Genomic DNA, 27180 nt, shown 5'->3' with positions numbered 1-27180 from the left:
CAGTTCTAGAGGTGGAAGATTCTGGACCTGCCTCTTTTGTCACAGAAAGAAGGCAATATAACAACATTCTCTCAAGGGGGGCTTTCTGAAACTAAGCAGCATATGGATGGTGGTGCTGCATGAGCCATGCTTTCTGCTGCTTGGTGTGGCATTTCCAAGTGAGGAGCATGAACTTTGAGGAGGTATGTTTAGTAGAAAGCCTACTAAAGAACATACCCATCCCTGTGACCATTTTTTTTTTCCAAATAGCTTTACTGAGATGTAATTTATATATCATACAATTCACCCAAAGTATAGAATCTAATAGTTCTTATTATGATCATAGAATTATGCAATCATCACCACTATCCATTTCAGATTGCTGTCACAACTGTGGTAAGCACAGCCATGTAGTGGCCATACAGCCTTGTGCTGAGGCATCTCAAACTGAACTCCAGTCACTGTTCATAGTATACCGAAAGCTATGGTCATGCTGGGAACTTCAAACTGACTCAACTAAATGATATATTGCATCATTCATTCACTTGGCATTTATTTGCTTACTCAAAAGTCAATCATGGTGCTGGTAATGAGAGAATGAAAAGACGAGCCTGCTTTTCAGAGACTCATCAGGATTAGGCAAACCATAATTGACTGTACACACCAGGGCACTTTTGAAAGTGAAAAGTGGGAGCTGTTAATGATTACACCAGAATAACTGGAGGAAACTGGGTTGAACTATCGTCCTATCTAAGATGTATTGATACTTGTTCCTTTGAACTAATTTTTAACCCAGGGAATAAAGTCCAACGACTGACATTTGAATTCTCCACACTGAGGACCTGTTTTCATTTCCCCATTATAAATTAGAGGCCAAACCATTCAGTCTTGTAGTGATTAAATACATGCTTGAGATTCTCACCTGGGCTGGGATCCTGGCTCCACCACTTACCAGCCAGGCCCAGGCATGTAGGGTAAAGAGACAATGTGGTGGAGGGAGACCACATCATGTGGTAGCCACAGGTGGGCTCTCTGGGGCCACCCTGCCTGTGTTTGAATTCAGTTCCACCATTTACTAGCTGTGACCTTAGGAAAACTACTAAAGTACCCTGTGCCTAATCAGTTTCCTAATCTGCAAGTGGTAATAAGAGAGGCCTTAGCTGCTGGGTTTCTGTGCAGACTGAATGTGTAGTGCCAGCAGGGTCGAGAGCTCACCACTGTTAACTGCTATCTTGACACTGGTTTTCATTTTACATATTCCTCTAGAACACATCTCTCTTTGATTATAAACTACCCAGTACAGATGTGGTAAGGTCAATCTCATTCTTTCCTGTCTTAAGAACTTTTACAGACCCATTGAGCCTCAGCAATCAATGTCACTTGCCTGATGAAGTGGTCCCAGGAAGGTTTGTGTGGGACAGTTTCAATTTACCCCTCACGTTTCCTTTTACCCTTGCCCACCTGCTCTGTGCTTTAAGCCGGACTGGGAGGACTACATCAGGGGCTCCCTTGCCCTAGGGTTTCTGATTTTATGTGGCCATGGAGGAGCATGGCAGGTGACTGGAGGGATGGAGGAAGACAGGGAGGCTGGGGTGCTTGTTCCCCTCGCTGCCTCCTTCAGGGTCACTGTGTGCTGGCTGTGATCACTGCCTCTCTTGACAGTTATAGCTTCTCTCAAGGTGCCATCTCACAACTCTTACTTTCAAAGTTCTAGCAATCCCTCCCTCCTCTCACCCTTTGGGTCCAAGGCTTGCAATGGAACCTGCTGGTACCAGCTGCATAGTGCTGTACCATCCTCAGTCATTTCCTACCCCCCTTTATAAAGAGTCCCATTTTTAGACTCTTCTCAAATTACCAAATTTGAATGGGCCACCTGTTGCTGGGACTCTGTTCAAATACTGTCCATTTCTGACACTAGAGATAAGTCATGCTACCTTGGGGTCCCCAGTGTCTGACACACAGAAGCTACTCAGCAAATGTCTGCTGACTTGGTACCTCCTGGTGTTCCTCTTAATTCTAGTGTGGATATGTTTGATACATAGTTGTTCATCATATGATATTAAGTATTATTTTTCTATTATAACTTACCTTCACTTTTCAGGAATAAGTTCTGGAGACTGTTAATAACAAAGATAAATAGCATTCTTTACAAATCGATGTGCTTCAACTGACTCCCATAGCTCTCGATGAGAAGAAGAAGGACATATTGCCCCCAGGTGGCAAATGTCTGTGCAGTACAAGGAAAATGGTGAACAGCAGAGCCAGGGCACTGCTCTATCAGGCCAGTCTCTGGGAAAACTTTACATGTGCTTAGGTTTACCTGCACAGTGACCTCTGAATTCCTATTGCTAGCATATTTGGGGGTCAGGCATATTACAGGAGCTATCTATAAATATCAGTTGAGTGAATGGTTGAATTCAACCTATTCTGTTGCTTGTAAATACTTTTATGATGTGTACAGGTGGTGTTCTGTACCTTTTTTGAGTTTCCGTACTGCCAACATACGGTGCTGCGAGGATAATTCCCAGATCCGAAGGGTTTTGTCATCACTCACTGTTGCACAGATGGGCAGGAGAGGGTGAGCTGCCAATCCCCACACTTCTCCCTCCATGTGCCCCTGTAGGAGAGGAACCAGGGCAATGGAAACTCAGCTCATGCTTCCTACAAGGCCTTTTTCAGCCCTATCCAGCCCAAGAATATAGCAGACAGGTTCAGAAATGAATACACACAGAGCTTCCTCAGGCCAAAACAATTGCATTGAATAATTTTTTCACTTGAACATGAACTTAAAGCTAGGCCTACATGATGCTAAAAGCATTCTTTTGAAAAGCAAGATATTAATTGCTTACAGGTTATGTGTGTTTGAGGCCAAACATCTTCCCATTTGGAAATAAATATCCAGGTGAATTGTGAAATGCCCACCTTTTATTCTGTGTTACACTGAATAAACATAGTGTGTATGTACCTCCTAGTTAAACAGCTTGATCACAAACACACAAACCACTTCCTCCAATAAAATGATATTCTAAAAGAAGTAGGTACCACCTATCTTTGTCATGGACTGGGGCAGCAATATTCTTATTTATACAATGTTAGTCCTTTGCATAGCATTTGAAATAAATTTAAATTTTCCTTTTGTTTGCCCTGAGTATAGCTCAGAATCAGCATTTGTTCACAAATTGCTTTCTACATGTGCCAACAATAAACATCAGAAAACTGAAAGGTGCTTAATATGTACAGGACCAATTCCACAACCTGTATCTTACCATGCATACACTTAGAATAATAACAGAGAAAACATAATTTTTAAAAAATGAACACTTAGCAGGAAGAAAAATAAATTCGATTACTATAATCTATCATTCAGTAAAGGAGTGTAAAGGAGAGATTAGTGCTATGGAGCAATAAATAAACTAGATTGTTTACTGAATTTCTGATTTTTAGTGACTAATTATAAAAAGACTTTTCATAGTGAAGCAAACAGAAAGACCATGAAAGGCATCTGAAAGGTGACTGTAGCTGGAATGCTTAGTGGGAACAGGTGGTGTTCCAAAGAGAAATTGGATGATTTCAATTTAGTTGGAAGACTATTTGAGCAAAACAATAATTTGGTAGAATATGGAAAGTTCCAAATACAACTGACATTCAAATATCTGAGAAAATGTGCAGTTAAAGTGGAAAGATATTGTTTTTTCATTTATTATCCCTGGACATACCTTGCATCCCTAGTTTCTTATTCTTCAGAAGCCTCCCACCCCGAGACACAATCAGAGACAGCACAGGTGTCCCATATCCTCCCAGACTGGCCTGGCAGGGGCCTTTCTATGGGTCAAACCCTTTTGGACATTTTACTTGAGGACAGGGTTGCAGATCTGGAAGACCTTTCAAACTGCTGCCTCATACTTACTTTCAAAATCATATTTCCTTAATCTAATTATTTCAATTCCTGTATAACACAGGAGTAGACAGACAGGCCAGAAGTATCTTGAATGACACAAGGAAATGGGCCTAGGATCTTATTTTGCTACTAATCACCCTTCAAACTATGTAACAGTTGATTATATTCAAAAAGTACGCACAATGGAAATTTCATAATTCACTGCACATCACTTATTCCCTCTCCTCCAAACTAGCCTTCCTTCTCTGAAACAATAAATGATCCTTTCCAAGTGTAACTGGAAAAGGGCTTCTGAAATCTTCCCACTGCAGGGCAGATGGCGGTCTTACAGTTACTTTGTCTTCTCCCAGGTCAGCACTGTGACCTGAGAGAACAGGAAACTCCTATCCCTACCTGCTTACCTGGCCACCAACATCTCAGGGGGCTGAACCTTGTCCACGGCCAATAAACCTGTGGGAAGAGCCTGGTGTAGTGGAAGAGAAGGGGCTAGTATCTGATAGGTCTTGGCTTGAGTCCTAGATCTGCAGTCCTCAGTATGTGACTGTGGGTATGTGTTGGGCTTTGGTCCCTCACTTATAACACAGTCTGTACAAAGCTGTACTGGTGATGAGAGAGAAATGCCATAAAATGGCACTGACTGACACATACTAGGTGCTCAGTAAGTGATGGTGGAGGTTATTATTAGAGCAACAGAAGGAAATATAGGAAAGAATAGAATTTTAAAGAACCAAAATGTGAAAAGCCTTGACCATCAATTTTAAAACATATTTAAACAAAATAATCTCAATTATAACATAACACTTCACAAAATTAGAAAAGAGTTTAAATCTTAAGTGTCAAATCATGTTACAGTATAAATCTTCCAAAGTATTTAGCAATACAGTATGGATGGAAACAATTCAAACTCCCAAACATTTGGGGGTCGAAAACAAATACTTTTCAATAATATTAAGTAAGAACTTATTATGGAACCAGCCCAGATGCCTGTCAACAGATGAATGAATAATGAAAACGTGGTTATATATACACAATGGAGTTTCACTCAGTCATAAAGAAGAATGAAATTATGTAATTTGCCAGTAAATGGATGGAGCTGGAGAATATCATGCTAAGTGATATAAGCCAGAAAATCAAGGGTAAAATGTTTTCTCTCATACAGGAAGGCTAGAGCAAAATAAGGGAGAAGATGGGGAGGGGTGAGATCTCATAAGATTAGAGGGAAGATCAGAAGGAGATTGAAGGGGAGGGAAGAGAGATGGGAAAGAGAAGAAAACTCAGAACAAATTTGACAGAATTACACTATGTGCACACATAAAGATACCACAGGAATCCCACCTTTATGTACATCTATAAAGCATCAATTAATAAAAGTAAATAAATAGAAGGAAGACCAGGAAAGTAGAGAAAGGGGAATAGGGGGAGGGAGGCGGGGAGGGAAAGAGGAGGCTGGGAACTGAAATGGAGTAAATTAAATTTCATGCATGTATGGTTATGCGAAAATGGACCCCACTAGTATGTACAACTATAATGCACTAGTACAAGCATTTAAAAAATAAGACCTATGGCCAAAAAGAAGATGATTTTAGTTTGAAAGGAAATAACAGAAGCCAGAACACCTGATAACAAATAAGTCATGCCTCAAGGAATTACCTCCAGCATGGTTTTCAGCCTGCCTACCTGGCACAATTAGCTAGAGGTTTTGAGATTTGATTGAGTGGTTTTTTTTTGTTTTGTTTTGGTTTTTGGTAAACAGATTCTTATTTAGGATATTCAGGGTGGGCTTGGGCATATGTATTTTCAAAACTTTGCATGGAATTCTGAACCATGATGTGTGTATACAGACCTACTCCCCAGGATACAGCAAGTCAGAGGGATTCTCTCAGTGGGATTTTGGAGTTAGCCCCTAATGCGGCAAGCCTGCAGGCATGGATAGGATCTGGGGAATGAAGTGAAGCTCCCCAACTCCCCATAGGTTTGGTTTGTTCCATGCATCACCAGAGGGGGGACTTCCTCCAATCTCCCACCCCCGAGGTGTGATTTTTATCATCTCTCTGCTCTTTGAGGACGCTGCTGATGTTCATTTTCTTCTGATTTTACTTAAGTATGATTCTTGAAGGGGAAGGACATTAAAGATATTAATGTGGCCATGGGAGAGAAGGCTGAGAACTAAGTGAGGCACAGGATCTGATGAAGCACTTGCACATTTGTAGGAAGTGGATAATGTGTCTTAGTTTTATGGATAAACAGATGGAGAGGACCTTGTCCATATTTGAGCCTGATTTAGATGATGCGAGCAGGTACTGTCATGACATACAGCTCTTGTGGGGGTATTCTGTGTGTGGCAGGGTGGACCTTAATGGACGGACTTGCAGGGGGATCCTTGCAAGCCTCCTAATTTTCACACTGTAGCATAATCACCTCCCTCTGAGTGTGGCCTGACCTGTGGCTTGTTTTCAACCAAGAGAACATGGCAGAAGTGACAGAATGTTCACGACGAGATGTATGTGATGATATGATTATATTATGTAAGGTTGTAGTATATAATTTTTTTCTTTCTTGCTGGCTTTGAAAAACCACGTGGCTATTGGAGACCCTATATGCCAAGGAACTGTGGACAGTTTTTAGCAGTTGAAGGTGGCCTCTGGCCAAGAGCCAGCAAAAAACGAAGCCTCAGTCCTATATGCACAAGGAACTGAATTCTGCCAGCAACCTGAGTGAGACTAAAAGGAGTCCCTTCTTCCACTGAGACTCAGATAAGACCAGATCTCTGTCCTTTACTGGCAAAACCCTAAGCAGAGGGCCAAGTTCAGCAGGTATCTGGCACAGCACAATCCTGGGAGGTGCCAAGCAGGCTTTGAACCCTAAGGAGCCCTCTTGCCTTAACCTGGTCCCAGCCCTGTTGTCGACTGTGGTTTGTACGACATGTACAAACATGGTACCTGAACCAGCAGTGTCATTGGGCCACTCTTATCGATTTCCAGAATCTCTCCATTTTTTGTTCCCACCAGGATATGTCCATGTCCCAGAGTGATGGCACGAATTGAAGGGTTATCTTCCAAAAGCAGGCCTGGGGGATGGGGGAGGGGATATTGCATTTAATACAATGACAAGGCTGACTCTTACTATAGATTGGAACTATTAAAAAATCAAACATAAAAAAAAATCCAAAGTACTAGGTACTGGACAATCATCCTTGACATTTCTACCAGGGACTAAAAGTCCTAACTATGTAAGAAAGAGAACTGGTTGGGTTATGAGCTATTACTACAAGACATTCAGTACTGTCTTTTCCAGTCCCATGAACAGAAAGGTTTCTACAGCATATTCAGGAGTGGCACCTTTTGAGCTAGTTGACAACGCTGCTCTTTTAATGGCATAAGTCTTCAAGCATCTCTCAAACATATCATCCCAGAGCTCCACGATTCCATCTTTTCCACCCGTTACAAAGCCCTGTAAAGGCACAGATGGCAGGTATTTCATACACGGCAAAATGGCCACTCACCCACCTGGCCCCAATAGGACTGCCTCTTGGGTAAGGCAGCTTTGTGTACGTTTTCTTTCCAAGTATATAAGACTGAAAAAATCTGGTGATAACAGTCTTCACATAACATGTCCTAGAAGCATCTCTCTAGGAAGATTAAACACATTTTTATTGGGTGTCTTTTTATTGGGTGTCGATTACTTTTCTTCAGACCACTGGTCAGCACTTGCCCATTGGATTTGATTGTCTGGCTGGTTCTGTGCCCAGGATCCCCAACCAGAACTGGATTCCCATGGGACAGGAAGAGCCTCAAAACCTAGCAGAGCTCCTGGTATCTCATATATACCCACCAAATGAACTGGGATTAACATCACAATTAAAAACAATTGTCAAGGACTGGGGATGTAGCTCAGTGGTAGAGGGCTTGCCTAGCATGTGTGAGGTGCTAGGTCCAGTACAGGGGGAATTGTTAAATATTTAGAAGATTAACTAGGAACTTCCAAGAGAAAATATTATTTGTTGTTAAGAATAACTTAAGTACTTAATATTATGAAGTCATATTGCTGTTTTGTTCAATAATTTCCATAATAATTAATATCCAGATTAATTTTTACAAAACCTGGAAAGTAAAAAGCTTAACATGCTGAGCATTCTTTTACTGAACAGTGATCTTCATTCTTGTTCCAGCTTATGATTTATTAGCTTCATTAGTTTTCCTTTCTGGCAATTTATCTACACACCAAATGTTCATGGAAGTTTTTTTTTTTTTTTTAAGGAAAAAATACTGAATTATTTTCTCAAACTTTTAATTTAATGCACTTCAATGAAGCTCACAGGAAATACTACTTTGGAGTTTAATACATTAAATATCCTTATTATAATTGGCCCTCTGAATCTTTGGAGGATTGAAAATATAAGGGAAATAAAAGCACTGCATCTGTAATACTTTTCTTCTTGTCATTATTCCCTAAAAAATTCAGAACTACAAGTATTTATATAGTATTTACAATATTAGGTATTGTAACATATACAAAAGTTATATACAAACACTATGTCATTTTATGAAAGGGACTCATAACTAATTGATGTGTAAAACAATAATCCAACCACTTGGGACTTCCTGGTCTTGGTCCATTGTGTCACTGAAGAGCCAGCAATGATGAAATACTTCAGGACTTTTCTGCTACAGAGTTCCCATTTATCCGGACACTTAAAGGACTCTTAGTGGTGAAAGCTAGAAGTGCAAGTGTGAAAAAGTGGAGAAATTGCACATGAAGAAACAAAAGAGAAACTATAAAAATATACGCATTCTCCTTATCTTCCTTTGATTGGAGCTTCCATGATAACAACTTCCTAAATCAGGACTATTTTTAGATCCAGGCATCCTCTTAGCAGGCTTTTGAGACTACCTTATAATTTTAGAGGGCTGATGAGGAAAAGAATTCTGAAACTCATACCACACCTTATCCAACGCGTACATAGCAAACACAGGTCCGTCATGAGCTTTCACTGTCTTCAGTAGTAAGACATCTTTCCAAATAAAAATATCTCCAGTAGCTGCTCCTGAGAACACCAGATCTTCCATCCTCCCGTAAGAGACACACATCATTGTTTCCAGTTTTCCAGCACTTCCAAAAATTCCTCTTTTAGAGGTGAAGCCCCCACCTGGAGTAGACCCAGAGTAAACATTACTTTTTTAAAAAGTTGGTACCTTCTATAAGCATATGGGAAGACTATTTTCTTCAACGAAAGGCCCAGAGTGTGAGCGTTATATGTAGAAAGATGTATAAAAACGATGGAGTATATCATAAACAAAACATAACATAGAAGTGTTTCTCATTCATTCAGTATTTACTGAGTCCCTATTTTGTGGCAGGCAAACTGACAGTGCTCAATGCTGGGGAATATAAAGATGAAAAGCAAGAGTTCCTGCCTTTAAGGAAGTAGGGTCTGTCTAGAGAAAGGACCCAATATGCATCTCAGACTAAGGTTTGCATCTAACCAAGGCTCAGTGAAAGTTTTGTGCCAGCCAGAGGAAAGGTTGACTAAGTGTCTTGGAGCACAAGGAAAGTCTTCATGAATGCTGATCAAAAATAGTCAGGACTGGCTGGACATGTAAAATATAAACATGCTATACATGTTCTGCCTCAATTTTTCTCACAGCAATTTGGGGGGTGAGAACCAATTGTCATGTTGAAGAAGGTGGTATCTATGGTGACAAACCATCAGGTTTGTTCCCTTGATGTTCCCATTTCCCAATGCTCCCTATTGCTGAGACACCCAGCTCCATTCAGGACCTCTGGACCCAGGTTGGCTCTCCACACATATCACCAATTCTTCTTCCTTTATAAGTGGAAAGCATCGGAACTGTAGCCTATTTATGTTTTGTGCATCATAAGATTAAGCTTGGAGGGGCTGGGGTTGTAGCTCAGTGGTGGAGCATTTGCCTAGCTGGGTTCAATCCTCAGCACCCCATAAAAATAAATAAATAAAATAAAGGTATTGTGTCCATCTACAACTAAAAAGAATATTTAAAAAAAGATTAAGCTTAGAACCAAAGCTGATACTGAGAATTCAGAAATAATTGCAATAATGAGTCTGGCTTATTAGTGAGAAAAGTAAGATACTCTTCAATGTCGTGTCAAGCTTATTTAGCCATCGCTACTGTCAACATGTAATCCATAAATACTGTGTGCAAAGTCAGAGTTTAATTTGTGTACTAAATTCAGTAATAGATTAATAATAGAACCCTCAAAATATTGAAAGCTTTATTCACCCAAAATGATTATTTCCTGCTCATTAGTCCAACATAATTATTGCTTTCAGTACAGATGACTAAATATAAGAATTATAATTTTTATAGCAGAATATTTCCCAAGCTTTCTAGACATTGATGAATATGCATGGCATCATTTAGTATTTAAATTTCAGCTTAGACGTTAAACAATCCAATGTAAATTTGGGAAATGATATTTCTTAGGTGCATTTTTATATTAATTTGCAGAGAGACAGGCCACATAGTGTCAATGGTCCTGCATCCTTAGTCCCTGGCTCAAGGAAAGCTTTTAAATACATGAATCAACCCAAATGATAGTACCTGCTTGTTGCCAGAATTTGATGTGTTTCATCCCAACTGTAACCAGCTTGTCAACGTGGTGTGGGTTACACTTTACCACAAATATTTTATCTTTATGTCCTCTGTAAGAAACAAATTAAAAAATCTAGTTTAGATTAAAACATTAAAATGTGCTTATTAAAAGCACATGCAACACAACAACTTAATTAGAAAATAATTTTGAAATGCACCTGGGGGTCTACATTAAAATAATGAACTTTGGCTTTTCTGTGAATGTTTGATCTTTATTCTTACCCTAATATTGCTACCAAAGTCCACTTACTTATGCTTTAAACAAATCAATGAAATATTTAGTATGTATTGAATGTCTTCATAATGTAAAATTAATGCTACCATGGTGGGACTACAAGTAATTCTGGTGATATCAAGATCCTGCACAGTAGGAAGGAAAAGGTACTGCAATAATATTAACGAAAAGCTTCAAATGTACCATTCTTACTGTAGAAGGCATCGCTTTGGCTTACACAGATTTTTGGTTAGGAATGTAGTCACTATAAATAGAAGCCAATGAAAAGAGAAAAGATGTCACCTACTGATTCAAGGCACTTTAGGATTCTAAATGTTCAGAAATTTAGATTTATAACCAAGAGGCAGAAAGGCAAGTATAAAAGTAAGGACTGATTATACACCTGAGCTATAAGACCTGGTATCAGGGAAATTTCTGTTTTAGAGTACAAAGCCATCACATTGGACTCTACAGATTTCCTGTTCTTAAGGCACTATTTGATAGTCTTCTCTGGTATATTAGCAGATAATTTTTGTTATGCTTAAAAAATCCCATTAACAAAAAGAAAAACAACTAATCATTATCTCTTATGTATAAAAAACCTTAAATAAAATATATTAGCAAATAGAATCCAAATACATATTAAAAATAATAAATTATGATTAAATTCAAGAATAGCTGAACATTAAGGAATCAAATAATATAACTTATATTAATAGGTATAAGGAGAAAAATCATATTTTCATTTTTACAGAAGCTAAAAAGTTACTGGTCAAAAATCTAATATTCATGGATTTAAAAAAAACCCAATACTCAATAAAATAGGGATTAGAGGACATTTCAGACTTTGCACGCCTTGACATTTACATTTCCTTGTACTCCCTGTCCTTGAGAAACTCAGTCAACTGTACAGGTTGATTCTCTGAACATGTTGCATGCCATGACATCATCCTTTCATTAAAGATAGAACATGCTAGAACAGCAACATATTCATGGTATGTGTGTGTATACCCCAAAGTCAGATTTTTTTTACTTAATGGCATTCCCAATAGAGTCAGGAACAAGATTATTACTGCTATCATTTAACATTGCATTGAACATATTAACTAGTGCAATTAAACAAGATTTAAAAGTTAAAGACAGAGAGCTAGAACGAAAAAGGTAAAACTACCTTTATTTGCAGATAATATAATTGTACATCTAGAAAACTCAAAATAATGTAAAAGTGACTACAAACAAGGTAATTTAGTAAACTTGCAGAATATAAAATTAAATAGAGAAAACCTTTACATATACAATAACCAGTTGAAAATATAAGAAAGGACTATTTATAAGCAACAACAAAAATATCAAGGCATAAATTTAACAAGAAGCATATAACATATATCCTTGAGGAGAGAGAAAAAACCCACATCTGTAAAAATAACAAACTTAAAAAAAACCAGAACCATATCCCATCTCCTGGGATAGGAAAAGTAGATCTTTTATCTCAATTCTCCTTAATTTACTTTATAAATTCAAGCCTGATTCCAATAACAAGACCAATGGGAATTTGAGTTTTTTTTTTAATCTGGAGTTGGATACCTACATTTTTAAGTTTTTATAGAGAATAACAAATGGGAAAACTCTAAAAAAGAACCAAGTGGAAAAGTAGCTCTCTTTGATATTAAAAAATAATTATAAAGGCTCCATAATGAAAACAGTATGGCAGGTAGTGCATAAATTAACTGATGGGAAAATGGTAAACAGAACATCCACGAAGAGACCCACAGGAATGTAAAACTATAGTATATAATAAAACTTACAGAATGGACAGCACCAAGCATGAACTCTAAGCACAGACTTTGGATGACAATGGTGTGTCAATGTAGTTCATCATTTATAATAAATGTGCCACTTTGGTGGGGGACGGTGATAGTAGAGGAGCCTGTGCATGAGTGGGAGACAGTGGCTAGAGGGGAACTCTCTGTACCCTCTGCTCAATTTTGCCCTAAAAAAATAAAGTCTTTTCAAAAAGGGAAAGAAATAAGTGGTGTCTGGAACACCTGGACACCATATGGTAAAAAGATCAAGTTGGAGCTCTTCCTTACAATAAATACTAGGATAAATTCTAAATGTCTTAGAGATCTAAAATGTAAAAGATTAAGCCATAGACAATTAGAAGAAATTATGGGTGGTTCCTTTTTAATCCCACTCAAAATCCCAAAGCAGTAGAAGGAAAGATTGATTTGACTACGTAAAAATAAAACCTTTTTGCATAATGAAAAGCGCAAAAGCAAACTTCAAAGACAAAAAGACAAACAGAAAAATATTTGCACGTTATAGACAAAAAGGACAAATAACCCTAATATTTAAAGAACTGCCTTCTGTGTGAATTGTGTTTTAGAAAAACCAAACAGTCCATGAGGGAAACCTCTTATAGAATTCTAGCTAATATGAATGAATGACAGAATCTGAAAATTACCATTTTTAATCCCTACTTAAATTGTCAATTTAGCCCACAGTTGTCAACGGGTATCCATTAGCTGATATGTAGATGAAAAGCTGTGTAATGGAAGGACCAGGCTGATATATCAGAAACCAGTCAAGCTGAATAGGCAGGTAGACATTTTGGGATGTGGTAGACCATAGGGTGGTGCTGGAGGATCAGGGCAGCCTGGAGGGAAGGAATTCCATCACTGGCATTGTTGAGAATTGCCAGCGAGTGGGAATAACAAAAAGTGGCTTTTAGTTGGAGTCATTAGTTTCAAATTCTCTACATATAACACACCTCCTACCACTCACACCTGGGAGTGCCACTTCCATCACTCCTACCCTCTGCTATGTCACTGATCACCTCTCTTCTGATGTGATGCAACCAGAAGTATTTATAAAGTATTCTTGTCTAAAAACCCAAACGAATGAGGAAAATACTTTCAAGGCATACACATGATAAGGGTCATTCAATAATCCTATTATACATGGGCACTGGGCTGGGGTTGTGGCTCAGTGGTAGAGCACTTCCCTAGCACATGTGAGGCACTGGGTTCGATCCTTAGCACCACATAAAAATAAAGGTGTTGTGTCCACCTACAACAACAACAAAAAAATTGTTTTTAAAAATACGAGTTCTGTGTCTGAAATTACTGACAAAATGATCAGAAAGCACACGAAAAGATGTGCACCATCCTGAGCCATCAAAGAAATGAAAATCAAAAGCAAATGAGATACCACTTCATATCCACTAGGACGGGGAGAATGAAAAGAACAGTAAGAAATGTTCGGAATTAGAGAAATTAGGGCCTTTTTACATTGCTAGTGTGAATAGCAAATGGGCAGCTACTTTAAAAAACATTGTCAGTTCCTCAAAATGTTGAAAATAATTAAAAATATGACCTAGCAATTCCACTCCTAGATATACATACACACACACATGCATACTCTAGAGAAATGAAACATTCCCTCAAAACCCTGTACACAAATGTTCATAGCAATATTATTCATAATGGTCAAAAAAGTGGAAACAATCCAAATATCCATTAACTAATGAATAAATAAAATCTGATATATATAAAAATTATTATTCAGCAATAAAAAATAAAGTATTGAACTTCTATGACATGGCTAAATCTTCAAAAATTATGTTCAGTGAAAGAAGTCAACCATAAAGAATCTTATACTATATAATTCCATTTATATAAAATGTCCAGAAAGGGCAAATTCATAGAGACAGAATGCAAATTAGTGCTAACATGTAAGGGATTTCTGTTCAGGGTGATGAAAATGTTCTGGAATTAGCGGTAATGATTGCACAACTCTATAAATGTGTAAAAAAGTCACTAAACCATATAATTTAAGTGGCATTATATAATTTACAAGGTATTTGAACTATTTACTAATAAATCTGTTTTTTAAAAAAATCAAATGTGAATTTAATCAAATCTATGAAACTGTTATTTATAGGAAATGCAGAGGAATGACTAAAAGGATCTCTTGAAGAGTTAGTCAAGTCCAAAATGTGAAACATGCTACAGGTCAAACAACCCAGTTCCTCAGTACAAATAGGACAGGGAAAAAAATGGATGTGGTGTGCTATAGAGTAAAAGAGAAGTGATACAACCACCAAATGTAACACCAGGGCCTGGTTTAGATGCTTATTCCAACAAACCAATTCTCACTTTTGAAGCAATCAGAAATGTCTGATTATGAATTGGGGAATAGATGAAAGAAATAAATGACTGCTGCTGTAGTTAGTTGTGATAATGGCATGGTGATTTGTAAAAATGTACCTTTTTTTGGTCAGAAATGCCTAGGGAAATATGTAGAGACCAAATGACATGATACTTTAAATTTAAAATATTCTTGGTGGAAAAAAAGAAAAGAAAAACTAATGAGGGAGAGACGGGCACAATTTGCAGGATGCTGATAATTATTGCAGTTGGGCAATGAACATAAGGGGATTCTTTATTGTTATTTCCATTTTGTATAACTTTGAAAATTCCCATAATAAAAAGCTGGAAGAAAAAAAAATCAGCATTTTCTGACCCATTATGGCTACAAGGATGTGAGCCCTACAGTGAAAGGTGGGGAGAAGAGATGGATGTATTTGGGGGCTCTCTCCCTTTCTCTCTTTCAGAGTTAAAAGTTGAGATGGAAACTAGAGCCATTATACAACACCAGATGTATCAGGAATAATTAGGACATAGAGAAAAAAGATTTAGATAAAAGAGGAAAAAGTGCTTAAGAGGAGCAATGCACCAGATAACCTAAAGACTTTAAACATCCAAAGATTTCTTGATTGGCAGAAAATCCCCACAAACTCTAAATCATTAATACATATTTTGGAAAGAAGCTAGGGAGACCCCAAATGAAAACTAAAAGCAAATATGACAAATTACATTTCCTACAGGAAAAAATAAATAAACCAAAATTTTGTTTGCTTGTGTCTATACAAATGTGAACATTCAGAAAAATCTTTGAGGTAAACTTTTTAGTTTTACGTAATTTCTCATTGTCATAGAAACACCAATGTTGTTTTGGTTGTGACTAAAGTTCTAAACTGGCAAATGATAGCACATAAATGTTTAGCAAATGTTCTAAATAAAGAACACTGATTGGGTTCCTGTCATTTTTCCTTCAGATGCTTATTAGATTTGCAGAGAAGTGGCTTATGATTGTATAAGAAAAAATGCAGTTTCAGTCCCAAACTTAGAGCTATGTAGACATATAAACTTAAGAATGTAGAACACTGTTATTGCTGCCCTGCTACCAGACAATTCCTCATGCCTGAGTCATAAGTAACTACCATGCTGGGCCACATACACCCTCTCAGCAAGTACAGGACAGAGGGGAAGGAATGAACCTCTTCTGGTAGTCAAGGCCGTGCTACGTAGCTTGGGTTCCACAACTTCCATTTGTAACCCTTTCATTGGCATAGAGAGTGCTGTGCAAGATTCTATCTTTTCCATGAAGGCGGTCCATAATGGGAAGACTGAAGGAATGTTTGATTTATACCCCATCCAAAACAGATATTAAATGATTTAGAAAATAAAATAACCATGTAACATAGAAGATAGCGAGATGATATACTAGTATGTGAAAAAAGCCAGTTACAGAGCCCACACATGAATAAATCTGAATTCTAGCAGAATACATATTAAGAATACATGCTAAAATGGCTGTGGGTGTAGCTCAGTGGTGGAGGGCTTGCCTAGCATGTGTGAGGCACTGGGTTCGATCTTCAGGACTACATAAAAGCAAATAAGATAAAGGTATTATGTCCATCTACAACTTAAAAAAAATGAGAAAAAAATACATGCTAAAATGTTGACCATGGCTGTGTATGGGTATTGTGGACAATTCTCATTTTCTTCTTGGTGACTTTCTGTGCTTTCTCAGTTTTCTCTAATGATTATGTTTTATTTTGAAAACAGAGAACATGTTATTTTAAAGAAGAGATGTACATTTTTAAAATGCACGTTTTAAATCTGTTTTGGAGATAAGTCAAACATTCAGTCTTCTCTTCATGGATGACTTTCTGGAAAGACAGAAAACAAAATCACACACAGCACTGAGCATCCATGCAAATGAAAGGGTTATGAATGGAAGGTATGCGCTTCTAAAAGGCATTTTTAAAGTGCCGATAAACTATGCAGAAGGCTCTACCATATCCATTAAACGTATGTAAGGTCAGGCACCTAAAAATAGATTAAGCCAATGAAACAAATATAGAAAAGGCTTACTCTGAAGTTCTGCTGATCAGAAGGGGAAAAAAAATTGAGATGTCCTAAATTTAATTACAAGAGCTGGGAGGATGGAGGGGAGGACAGATGGGATAGATGAGCTGGCTAACAGCTAAGGGACCAAAACAACAAAGACAATTTCGCATTCTCGAATATAAGTTAAAACATTACCTTGAATCCCATCACGAGCCTCTAGGTGCCACTGCAACAATGGCTTTTCCTTATGTCCTATCCTATCCCAAAGCGTTTCCTGCTTGCTGTCATCCACACCCTCCCACCTCATCGAGAGCCAATAGAGGTTCAATGTAAGCAACTTGTGCTTTCTTTCCCCAAATTTTCATTATAAAAATGTTCTTAGAAAAATGTTCACTGGACTTAGAGCTATCTGTTAGTCTTGTTCGAGGATCTGGTCCTGTGTCTGGTTAGCATCTGTACTAGCTCTGTAAGCAAGATTCCTTTATTTCAAGGATCCCTCACTCAGAAGAGTTCTGGTGTAGCACTGCTGTCTGTGGGCCCACATTCTGTCCCTAAGCTTTCTCATACCAATACCATTGGAGATGGACATTCTAAGTATTATTGTTTAGCAGTTCAATAATTGTATACTTTTGTCTAAGATCCCTCACATTCAAAGTTCTGGGGCAAAGCATGTCAAAAATAATTAGTCATGGCCCCCCTAGTCATGTTACCAGAGAAAGTAAATCCAAATAAAGGAGCACAGAGGAGCCTCATTAATATTCTCATGATTCTGCCATGATGGCCACTGACATTAGGTTATTTAACTATTGCTTGGAAGAGACTGGCCTTGGTTTCTGAATGGGCTACTTGTATACTTGACTATAAAGCAAACAACTTTTAAAAGGAAAAAAAAAGACTAAAAACTCCATTTGTAATGGAGATACTGGAAATCACTAATGAAAATTAGCAAAGACACAGAGCTAATGTTCAAAGAGATTGGGTCAATCTCATGGAGATCTCAAGATCTCTATGCGCCAATTTCAATTTTCTCTGAGCTGATAAAGAGTAGATTCATATAAACATTTTCACCAACATGGGGTTACTCATAAAAGGGCAGAACTGTGTGTGCCCTGGGCCCCAGCAGCACTGCCTGCAGTACCATCTCAGCCATGGATGGCTCACATCCTGGGTGGTGGCACTACTGTAGAACAATGTCATGCTGGAACAATACAGCCTGCCAGAAGCAGGTTTGTAGTTAAGCCTGGCTGGAGGTAAGGCTGGCAGTGACCAAGACACAGAGTGCAAAAAGGGGTGTCAGAGTCAGCCTTTCTCTAAGTATAAATTGGCCCTCTCAAAGCTAAGAGGATTCCCAAAGTCAGGAAGGGACCATTTCACAACAGCATTACTTCTGTCACTTCTTTAAAGCTTATTCTACCCAACTATATGATATATGCTTTCTTTTTTAAAAATTTTCTATCTAGTTCGGCATACCAAGTTAATGCCATAAACAGAATTTTTACTTATTTCTCTGGTTGGTTATTTACATACTTATTTAGATATTATTGTTAATATTACACGAATAGGTGTTTGTGTACATTATTTATTAATTATTTTGCAATCTAGTGCTCTTACAGAACTTTAGCAATCCTTGACATTTCTCCTGGGAAAGAGCACTGGCTAATGTCATAATTACAAGAATGTTCTCTGAGGGCAACGCTGCAGGTTTCCTGTTTTTAGAATGGGTCATAAGGCTTGGGAACAACTCCAAATATAAATTCTTTTTTTTTTAAATTTAATTTTATTTGTTTAGTTTTTGGCGGACACAACATCTTTGTATGTGGTGCTGAGGATCGAACCTGGGCCGTATGCATGCCAGGCGAGCGCGCTACCGCTTGAGCTACATCCCCAGCCCTCCAAATATAAATTCTGTTATTAACATACAATGTTAAGTCTCTGTATGTTAATTACATAGACATGATACTTCACACCAAGCATATGATAATGCTTTTTAATGTTAAGAAATATTTCTTCTATTTCTGGGCCGGTGTTATAGCTCAGTGGTAGATTGCTTGCCTAGCACATGTGAGGTGCTGGGTTCTATCCTCAGCACCACATAAAGATAAAGGTATTATATCCATCCATCTACAACTAAAAAAATATATTAAAAAAAGAAATATTTATTTCTTCTATTTCTATTAATGTGTCTGGCATATAACTGATGAGCCACTCACAGAGTGTTTTCTAGCAGGAAAAATTGCATTTGTTGCTTTTGAAATGCAGACATGTATTTTTCCTAAGATTATCTATAAATGCAGATAGTGTGTTTCCAATAATATTAAATTAAAATTGCATCATTTGGTATTCTAAGAGGAAAAGGAAGTTCTGATTAGGAGCTGAACCTGAAATCCAGAGAGGAATGTACAACAGTGAGAGATTCTAGAAAGAAAGACAGAGAAACCACTTTGGTGGGCAGATTTATGAACCACCATTGCTGCCAAGAATTCCATCCCGATAGCAGTCATCAGAAAAGCTTTTCTTTTTCTCCCAAGAAGGTCAGCTGGAGTCCTCAGGGCTCCATCTGCTCAGTTTCCAGCAACCTGCAGATCTTCATTCATTAAACTGAATTGCCAAAAAAAATTTCCCCCTCCTATCATCTAACATTGTCTAGGATAGTATTCATTTGAAAAGTGAATACTTGGGGGTTCAAGACCATTAACTTAGAAATGCTTTTATTCTGCAAGACAGACAGGACGTTAGTAATAGAAGGAAGGGCGTCGGGAGGTATGACTCTGTGCCTGGACAACAAGTTGTATTGCTAGGCCTCTGCTGCCAACTATTCTGACCTCTGACCAGGGCTGGGCACATGGCTGAGCTACATGAAAATAGGGTGGAAAGTAATGTTCGGACTTCGTGCTGATTCAGCAGGGAGGGAGGCCGGGGTAAGGGAGGACAGGTGGTCTATAAACAGCAGTTGGTTTTGAAGAGTCTATTTATAAGATGGGGAGATTAGGGAAACAATTTGCCTGCTTGGAAAGCGTGTGGCAGATGCGCACGACGGGGCCTCCTCTCCAGCAGGCCCCAGCCTCTTGACAAATGGTGCTTCTGACTCCAGTGACATTGACAATCCTTCACAGATGCTAAGACAGAGAGGAAAAAGAAGGGCCAAGGCAAGAAAAGCTGCTTTTTTGCTGCTGGTAAAAAGCTTTGATAGAGATAACACAAAAATTACTAAAAACTGCAAGTGATAAGAGCTCTCTGGAAAGCATTTCAGAATTTTCCAGTTCCCCACAACAAACATTAACTGCTCTGCGTCAGGGCTGGCACCATGAAACAGCAATGTTTTCGCTCGGGTGTTAAGCTTGCTAGGTGAATTTCATCTGAGAAGATGAAATCTTACCAGAAAATGAAAACTATCAGCTGTTACTGAAGTGTGATGTCAGCGGGAGACCATTAGATCAGGGCAGCTTCTTACCTTGTGGTAGCTATCTTTTCTCCCTTTTTCCAGTCCCAAAATACAATACTGTGAAAATCGTCTAAACCAACCGACACCAGGCATTTTCCATCAGCTGTGTGAAAACAACACAAATGTCAAGTGACTTGCTTCTTCCAGGATAAATCAAAACATTTTACATACTGTAAAGAGGAACAAAAAATTGACTTTAAATTCTTTAAGCTCAAATACATTAGAAATATCATATCCGAAGGGACCTTAGAGGATGAAACGCATGACCAGCAATAGTCGAACTTTCTAATGCATCATAACTGGTTATTGAAGTCCATTGCTGATTCCACTTTCAATCTGAGACACAGAGCTATGGCAGAGCTTCTCAGGTAAGTAACAAAAACACTTGTCTGTTTAGTGACTGACAGGTTTCCTGACATTCCCTGGAAGAGACATTTGGCTTTGTCACTCTTGGTCTATTTTCAACTCTAAAAAAATTGGCTTTGGTTTAATCCTCTAAAGCAAGAGTGTTATAGAAACTAAATTTAGCTTCTAAGTTTCCTTTAAAAGATGATTTTACAATAAAAAGTCTTAATTTCTTATTTTTCCTATTTCAAATGTAATACACTTATCACAGGACACTTAGAAAATACGGATAAAGAGAATGCTAATACCTTCCCAATTTCTAGGACTACATTTGATATATATATTACCACTCTTTTTCTATACATAAATGTGCTTTGAAAAAGTAAAACCAGGATCACAGTGCACCCATCATCTAATCTTTTCTCATCTATTATGTCATGAACATTTTTCCTTATTAAGTATTTCAATATTATCAATGATTTACTAGAACTTGGACACAGGCTATTTTCAAAAAAAATTTAAACACAGTGAATGTAAAATTAAATTTGAAGTAAAAACAATTAATTTTCTTTTTTCTTTCAAGACAGAAGAAGAGGTACAATCAGTAGCCATTTATTTGTTGCCTCGCTGCAAGGCTAGATTCAAAGGAAAAGCATCTCAAGGTTAACATTCCCCCCAACCCAGCTGTGCGGTTGCTAGGAGATGAGTGATCCAGCTCGCTTTGCATCAGTTTATCAGGGTCTTGTCTCGACATACCAGCCATTAGGGTTACAAATCAAATATGTGATAAACTGCTTCTCCTGAGCCTACTGGTCCACTCAATGTTAGTTTCAACAGCAGACCTGGGGTACATTCCAAATTAGGTTTGCCAGGCAAAATAAAGGAAGCTTTGTAAAATTGGAATCTCAGATACATAATGAATAGTTTCTTAGTATAAGTATGTCCCATGCAGTATTTATATCGTATTGTATATTTAAACTTATATTGCCTGGAACATGCTTATATTAAAAAACTATTTGTTGTCTGTTTGAAATTTAATTGTGCCTCCTGTATTTTTATTGGCTAAATCTGGCAACCCTACCTCAAGTGCCAACCAATGCCCACCTTTTGAGCGCCCCTATTTATGCCAGTGACCCTCCGCTAACCAAATGGAATGGGGAGCTGCTCCTTCTTGCTTGGAGGAAGGAGGAGAATAAGGGAACAGAAGAAATTGCCTAAACCAGATCCTCCCCAAACTTCAACTAAGGACTAGGCAAGGATTTAAGGGTTAGGTCAACCCTTTCAAACTCCTAGGCAAGAGTATGAGATAAAGACATTAATACTTTACGACAGGACTAAATAGCTATCAGGTGATTACTGTAAACAACTGATCATAATAAGTGCTTATGCTTAAATGTTATCAGACTTTAAATTGGGTAAAAAACTCTTCATGCATATGGGAGAAGAACTGGTAATGACAGCCCATTCCCTACCAACACTATTACTTTTTCCTTATCTCTTGGTATGGCCTGATTATGTTTCTGTTAGTGTGCCCCTGTGTTTGGTGATTTTATTTTTGTCATTTTCTCTCTCCCTTTTTAGACCATAAGTTGTTTTAAGGCTCATGGTAATTGTATCAGGCTTCCTTCATAATTGTCACACTGAACTGATTTTCAGTGACTGCTCACAGTGCTGGTGACACTAATGAGGACGATGACAAATACAGGATATGCCCAAAGGTGGTACGGAAATGTGCCACCTTATATAGCTATAAAAACTTTGTTTTAATTATCATTCCTTCCAAAAACACTGAACAAATATTCAATGTCTTTTTTTATATTCATTAATTTTATACTTTAGGCTGTGTGTGTGTGTGTGTGTGTGTGTGTGTGTGTGTGTGGTGTTGCTGGGGATTGAACACAGGACCTTGTGCATGATAGGCAAAAACTCTACCACTGAGCTATGTCTCCAGCTCTCAGGCTGTCTTTTCAAAACAATGGAGCTATATTATATGCCGTTCATGAGATACAAACATTTGCATATTTAAAAAGACAGTTTTAAAAATTAATTTTAGAAATTTATATATGAGAGCGGAATGCATTACAATTCTTATTACACATATAGAGCACAATTTTTCATATCTCTGGTTGTATACAAAGTATATTCACACCAAGTTTTTTAGATTTTATTATGAAGAAGACTAAACAGTAAGCGAATGTGTGAACAGCAGGGGGGAGATTTTTAGAATTTCTACCAGGCTCAATTAGCTTATCCTCAGTTATACCACCTTGACTTCCCACAAGAGTATCCTGATTGGAGGTAGCAACAGGAGAAACGGTACCATCCCAGAGGTACCTCAATAGCCACACCTCTCTTCAGAAATGGTAATTTGTTCTTGTATTCTGCAGGCGTAAACTATTTCTGCATGCCACAGAGTTTGGAATATGATTGTTTACCTTTTTATGTTCTTCTTGGTTTTCATTTCCCCTGCAGAGGCTTGACCTTAGCTTTGAATATCTATTGTTCCCTGACCGGCTATTTTTTTTTTTAATTTTTGCCCATATTTTTAGAGTCTAAGTAATGTCCTCTCAAATATTTCTAGTCACAGTATGTATTAATTATGGATGGTTGTGACATAGTCCAGAAATAATTCTAAGGCACTTAATGTCAACAGTAAAGGGCAAATTAGAAAGAAATTTTTTATTCAGACAATTACAAGTTGGTCCTCCTATTCTGAGCTCATAAAAAATGCATAGGTTTCTATAACTGAACACAATGAAATCAGGTTAGTCTTAGATGTGCTCTTATGGAAATTAGTATTAGTCCATAAATGTTTTAATATATATATATATATATATACACACACATATGATATTCAGGCTAGAAAATATTTATGTGGCTGAATTTTAATATGTCTTCTATTTATGGAGAAGCACTTTTGCTACCATTAGCACAAAAATAAAGATGGATTCCCCTTTCCTTAGAAAATGATAATAAATCCAAGAGTTAAAAAAGCTGCTCCATTAAGTGAGCTAGTTAATATACATTCACTCCTGTCCATGTAATCCAGAATTATGGATCATATTGCAAGGGATGTTTGGTTAAAATGTCTTTTGTTTGCTTTGGAAAAGTGGCCAAGAATAGACTAAATTCTTTTGTGTAAATGTTTATTTGTTGTCTTGTTTTCACATCATTTGTCTGCTTTATATTTCCAGGACAATTTATTTCTCTAACAAAAGGCAAAGTACTATTAGCAGGTCTCTGTGAGACCCCCAAAAGGAGATGACTCATAAAAGACAGGTGGCTGCAGGGCTACTGAGGCACACAGATGGGCTACCAGCCAGATAACCAATGAGCATTCTGTGGGTGCCTCGTTTACGTGGTTAAACAGGCAAATCTAAACAGTCTCTTGTGATTTGGACTTAGCTACCCACTTTCTATCAGTTTCCACAAGGGAGGTAGAGTTGCCCCTGTTCCTACTTTAGATCAGTGTGTGATTTAGGGTTGTTCCAGAACAGGGGTCTCTTTTCACTGGGCAAGGGGACTGTACCAGTGGTAGTATCTGTGCATCCTGGTACTCCTCCACATTTAACCTTGAGGATGGAAAGGACAGCTGGAGACACCTGCTGGTGGGGATGTGAAGCGGCGAAATAAGTAAGCTCACCCAATGCTCTGGTGGAAGGCAGGGGCAGGAGAAGTCCCAGGGACCAAGAATAGAGAATTCTGTGCATACCTCTTGCCAGCTGACAAACCTGGGTCTGTTGGATATCATGCTGGACTGAGAGCCAGGAGACCTGGGTTCTAGCTCTGGATCTGCCACTGTTGACTGTCAGCCAGGGCATGCCACCAAACTCGCCAACTCCAGTCTTGGCTAAGAGATCTAAGTCTAAAGTTACATTGTTGTAACACAAAATGCTATTAATAGAAAAATTAAACCAAAGAGACCGCGACTCTTTCAAGTCTTGCCATAGGAACTCAAGGATCCATCAACTATCAGTAATCATTCGTGGTGACGAATCACACACAACAGACCTGGGTGGAAGCTTTCCTGAATAGTCCTTCATATTAGTTGCTTTCCAAAACCACCAACTAGATTCCTTTCTACCATTGATGTATGAACATCATTCTTAACCACTAAAACAAAAACGTAATTCTCCATGATCAAAAATAATATATTTGCTGAATAAATGGGCTTTTCCCTAGTGATTGTTATCTGGAAAATAGACTTTCTTATTAAGTCTGAAAAGCTCCTCTTATAAAGAAATATTTCACATCTAAGAATTTCTTTTTTGCTCACGATACTAGCAGGGAGAGAATCAGCTTCTCTCTCTCTTCCTGGGGTATTTGGTTTCCTTACCCAGACAATCAATTGAAAGGTGGCCTTCTGAGGGAGGGATTTCTAAACTCAATCTCTTGCTCTTTCTTCTCTAAAACTAATAGGCCCAGGAGAGGGGTGAGCTCCCTAAAATGCAGAGGCAGGCTACTGGGGTACCAGCTCATCACTATCAATTCATCTCATAATTAATGTCTTCAATCAAGACTCTGCTCATCCTTTTATCTAAAGACATTGGAACTCTGAGTTCTTTTGAGTCTTCTAAATATAAAACCCAGAACACTAATCAATTCTATAGAAGAAATAGTCTAATGATTATATTCTATTTATTTTATTCAAAATTTGCTACTCTATATCTTAACACACACATTTTCATATAAAATCAGTGATGGATGCTATTTTGAGTTCAGTTTATTCTTTTACTTGATACATAAAAATATGCAAGAAATACAGTTTGCATACTTGACACTGTAAATTATAGTTCTTATTAAACACTGACAAATTGTTTGCTAAAAATACTGAGTCAATTTCCAATGTCACCAAAACATGGATATACTGGATTTTCATCATCCTGTTAACATTAGGTTTTTTAATTTACTTGTGTATTTATTTATTTATTGGGTACTGGGGATTGAACTCGAAGACACTCAGACACTGAGCCACATCCCCAGCCCTATTTTGTATTTTATTTAGAGACAGGGTCTCACTGAGTTACTTAGCACCTCGCTATTGCTGAGGCTGGCTTTGAACTCTCGATCCTCTTGCCTCAGCCTCCCAAGCTGCTAGGATTACAGGCATGTGCTACCGTGCCTGGCTGTTATTTGTTTTTGATTCTGGGGATTGAATCGAGGGGCATTTTGCCACTGAGCTACATCCCCAGTTCTTTTTATTTTTTGAGACAGGGTCTTGCTAATTTGCAGAGACTGGCCTCAAACATGCAATCCTCCTGCCTCAGCCTCCATAGTCGCAGGGATTACAGGTGTGTTCCACGACCCAGTTTGTTAGTTTTATTTAATTTTGGTACTTTAGTGGGTACCTCACTACTCTTCTGAGGTATACTTACATATACATATGTAGCCAATAGAAAAATCAATTTTAGGAAGAAGGTAGTTCAGCCATTGAAGAATAAGATTTGGGCTGGGGTGTGGGAAAGCAGAGGGAATTCATTCATCTTTGGGATAGAGTCACATACAAACAAAAATTATAGTTTCTTTTTAGATTTTACTGCCTTATCAATGATACAAGGCACACCTACTTTAAAATTGCATGTCCATCAAAACTTTCAAAGGACTTTGTATTCACTGTTTATCAAAGGTGTCACCCTTGCATTAAGCTTGTAGGTAGGCATGGTTGGGCAGCTCTTTCTACCTCCATACTCCTAACTCCTTCTATCATGTACCCACCAGTGTAGGCACAAACTATTGAGCCTTGATTTTACTAACTTAATAGCCATAGAAGGTAGTGAATAACTCCTAACAACGACATAACAACTCAGATTTGTTGAGTAGTTTGCAGGACGTAAGAACGTGCATGTTACCAAAACAAAATACCGCCTGTGTGGCACTGGTCAGGGAATGCAAATATTTGTCATTCAACATGGTTTACAATGTGAAGTTCTAGAAGTAACAGTGAAAGGTAAGGCAAAGCTCATTAAGCAAGATCTCATTTGTTCATTCATTTACAGCATTTTTGGAATGGTTTCTATGTCTATAATACTGTAATATGTGTGGTGGGAAAATACAGAGGGCTCTGCCACCCCTGTTAGCTTACTGTGTGTGCAAGGCAAAGGAGGGCAGTACTACACAGATTCTGACAGGTGCTACCAAAGCAATGACAACAATGAACTACGGTTTACAGAAGGAGGGACAGGTTATTTCTGCCTTGGAGGATGTAGGAGAAAACATTCAGTTGGTCTTAAATGATGGTGGGACTTGAATGGACATATGGGAAAGCCCTGATGGAAGAAGAGAGGTAGGAGGAGGACTGGAGTGAATGGAGGTTCTGCAGCAAGGTGAATGTGGAGGAGCATGAACGGGTGAGTGGGTGAAAATGTTGCAGGAGAAGGTTGAGGCCAGATCAGGAAAAGCCAAGCACTTCCAACCTGGGGAGTCGATGGCAGCAGCGGTAAATATGCTTCCAGAATAAGCAGGGATGGAATCCAAGC

At 38.2% G+C, this 27180-nt stretch overlaps 1 protein-coding gene across 1 annotated transcript in view; it reads right to left on the bottom strand.

The window, feature by feature from the left end:
* Eml6 (EMAP like 6) overlaps positions 1–27180 on the bottom strand; it is a 254447-nt gene that overhangs the window by 61434 nt on the left and 165833 nt on the right. Inside the window, exons 16-21 of the mRNA XM_027934520.2 lie at positions 20369–20462; positions 10456–10556; positions 8821–9023; positions 7216–7327; positions 6817–6944; positions 2455–2596 (exon numbers count right to left, since the gene is read on the bottom strand). Coding sequence (XP_027790321.2) covers positions 2455–2596; positions 6817–6944; positions 7216–7327; positions 8821–9023; positions 10456–10556; positions 20369–20462 — 780 coding nt within the window. The remainder of the gene's footprint in view (positions 1–2454; positions 2597–6816; positions 6945–7215; positions 7328–8820; positions 9024–10455; positions 10557–20368; positions 20463–27180) is intronic.

Source organism: Marmota flaviventris, chromosome 14 (assembly GCF_047511675.1).
Source record: "Marmota flaviventris isolate mMarFla1 chromosome 14, mMarFla1.hap1, whole genome shotgun sequence".
In the NCBI taxonomy this organism is placed as follows: domain Eukaryota; kingdom Metazoa; phylum Chordata; class Mammalia; order Rodentia; family Sciuridae; genus Marmota; species Marmota flaviventris.
The sequence above is the reverse complement of the archived record's forward strand: the minus strand, read 5'-3'. Positions and strand labels throughout refer to the sequence as shown.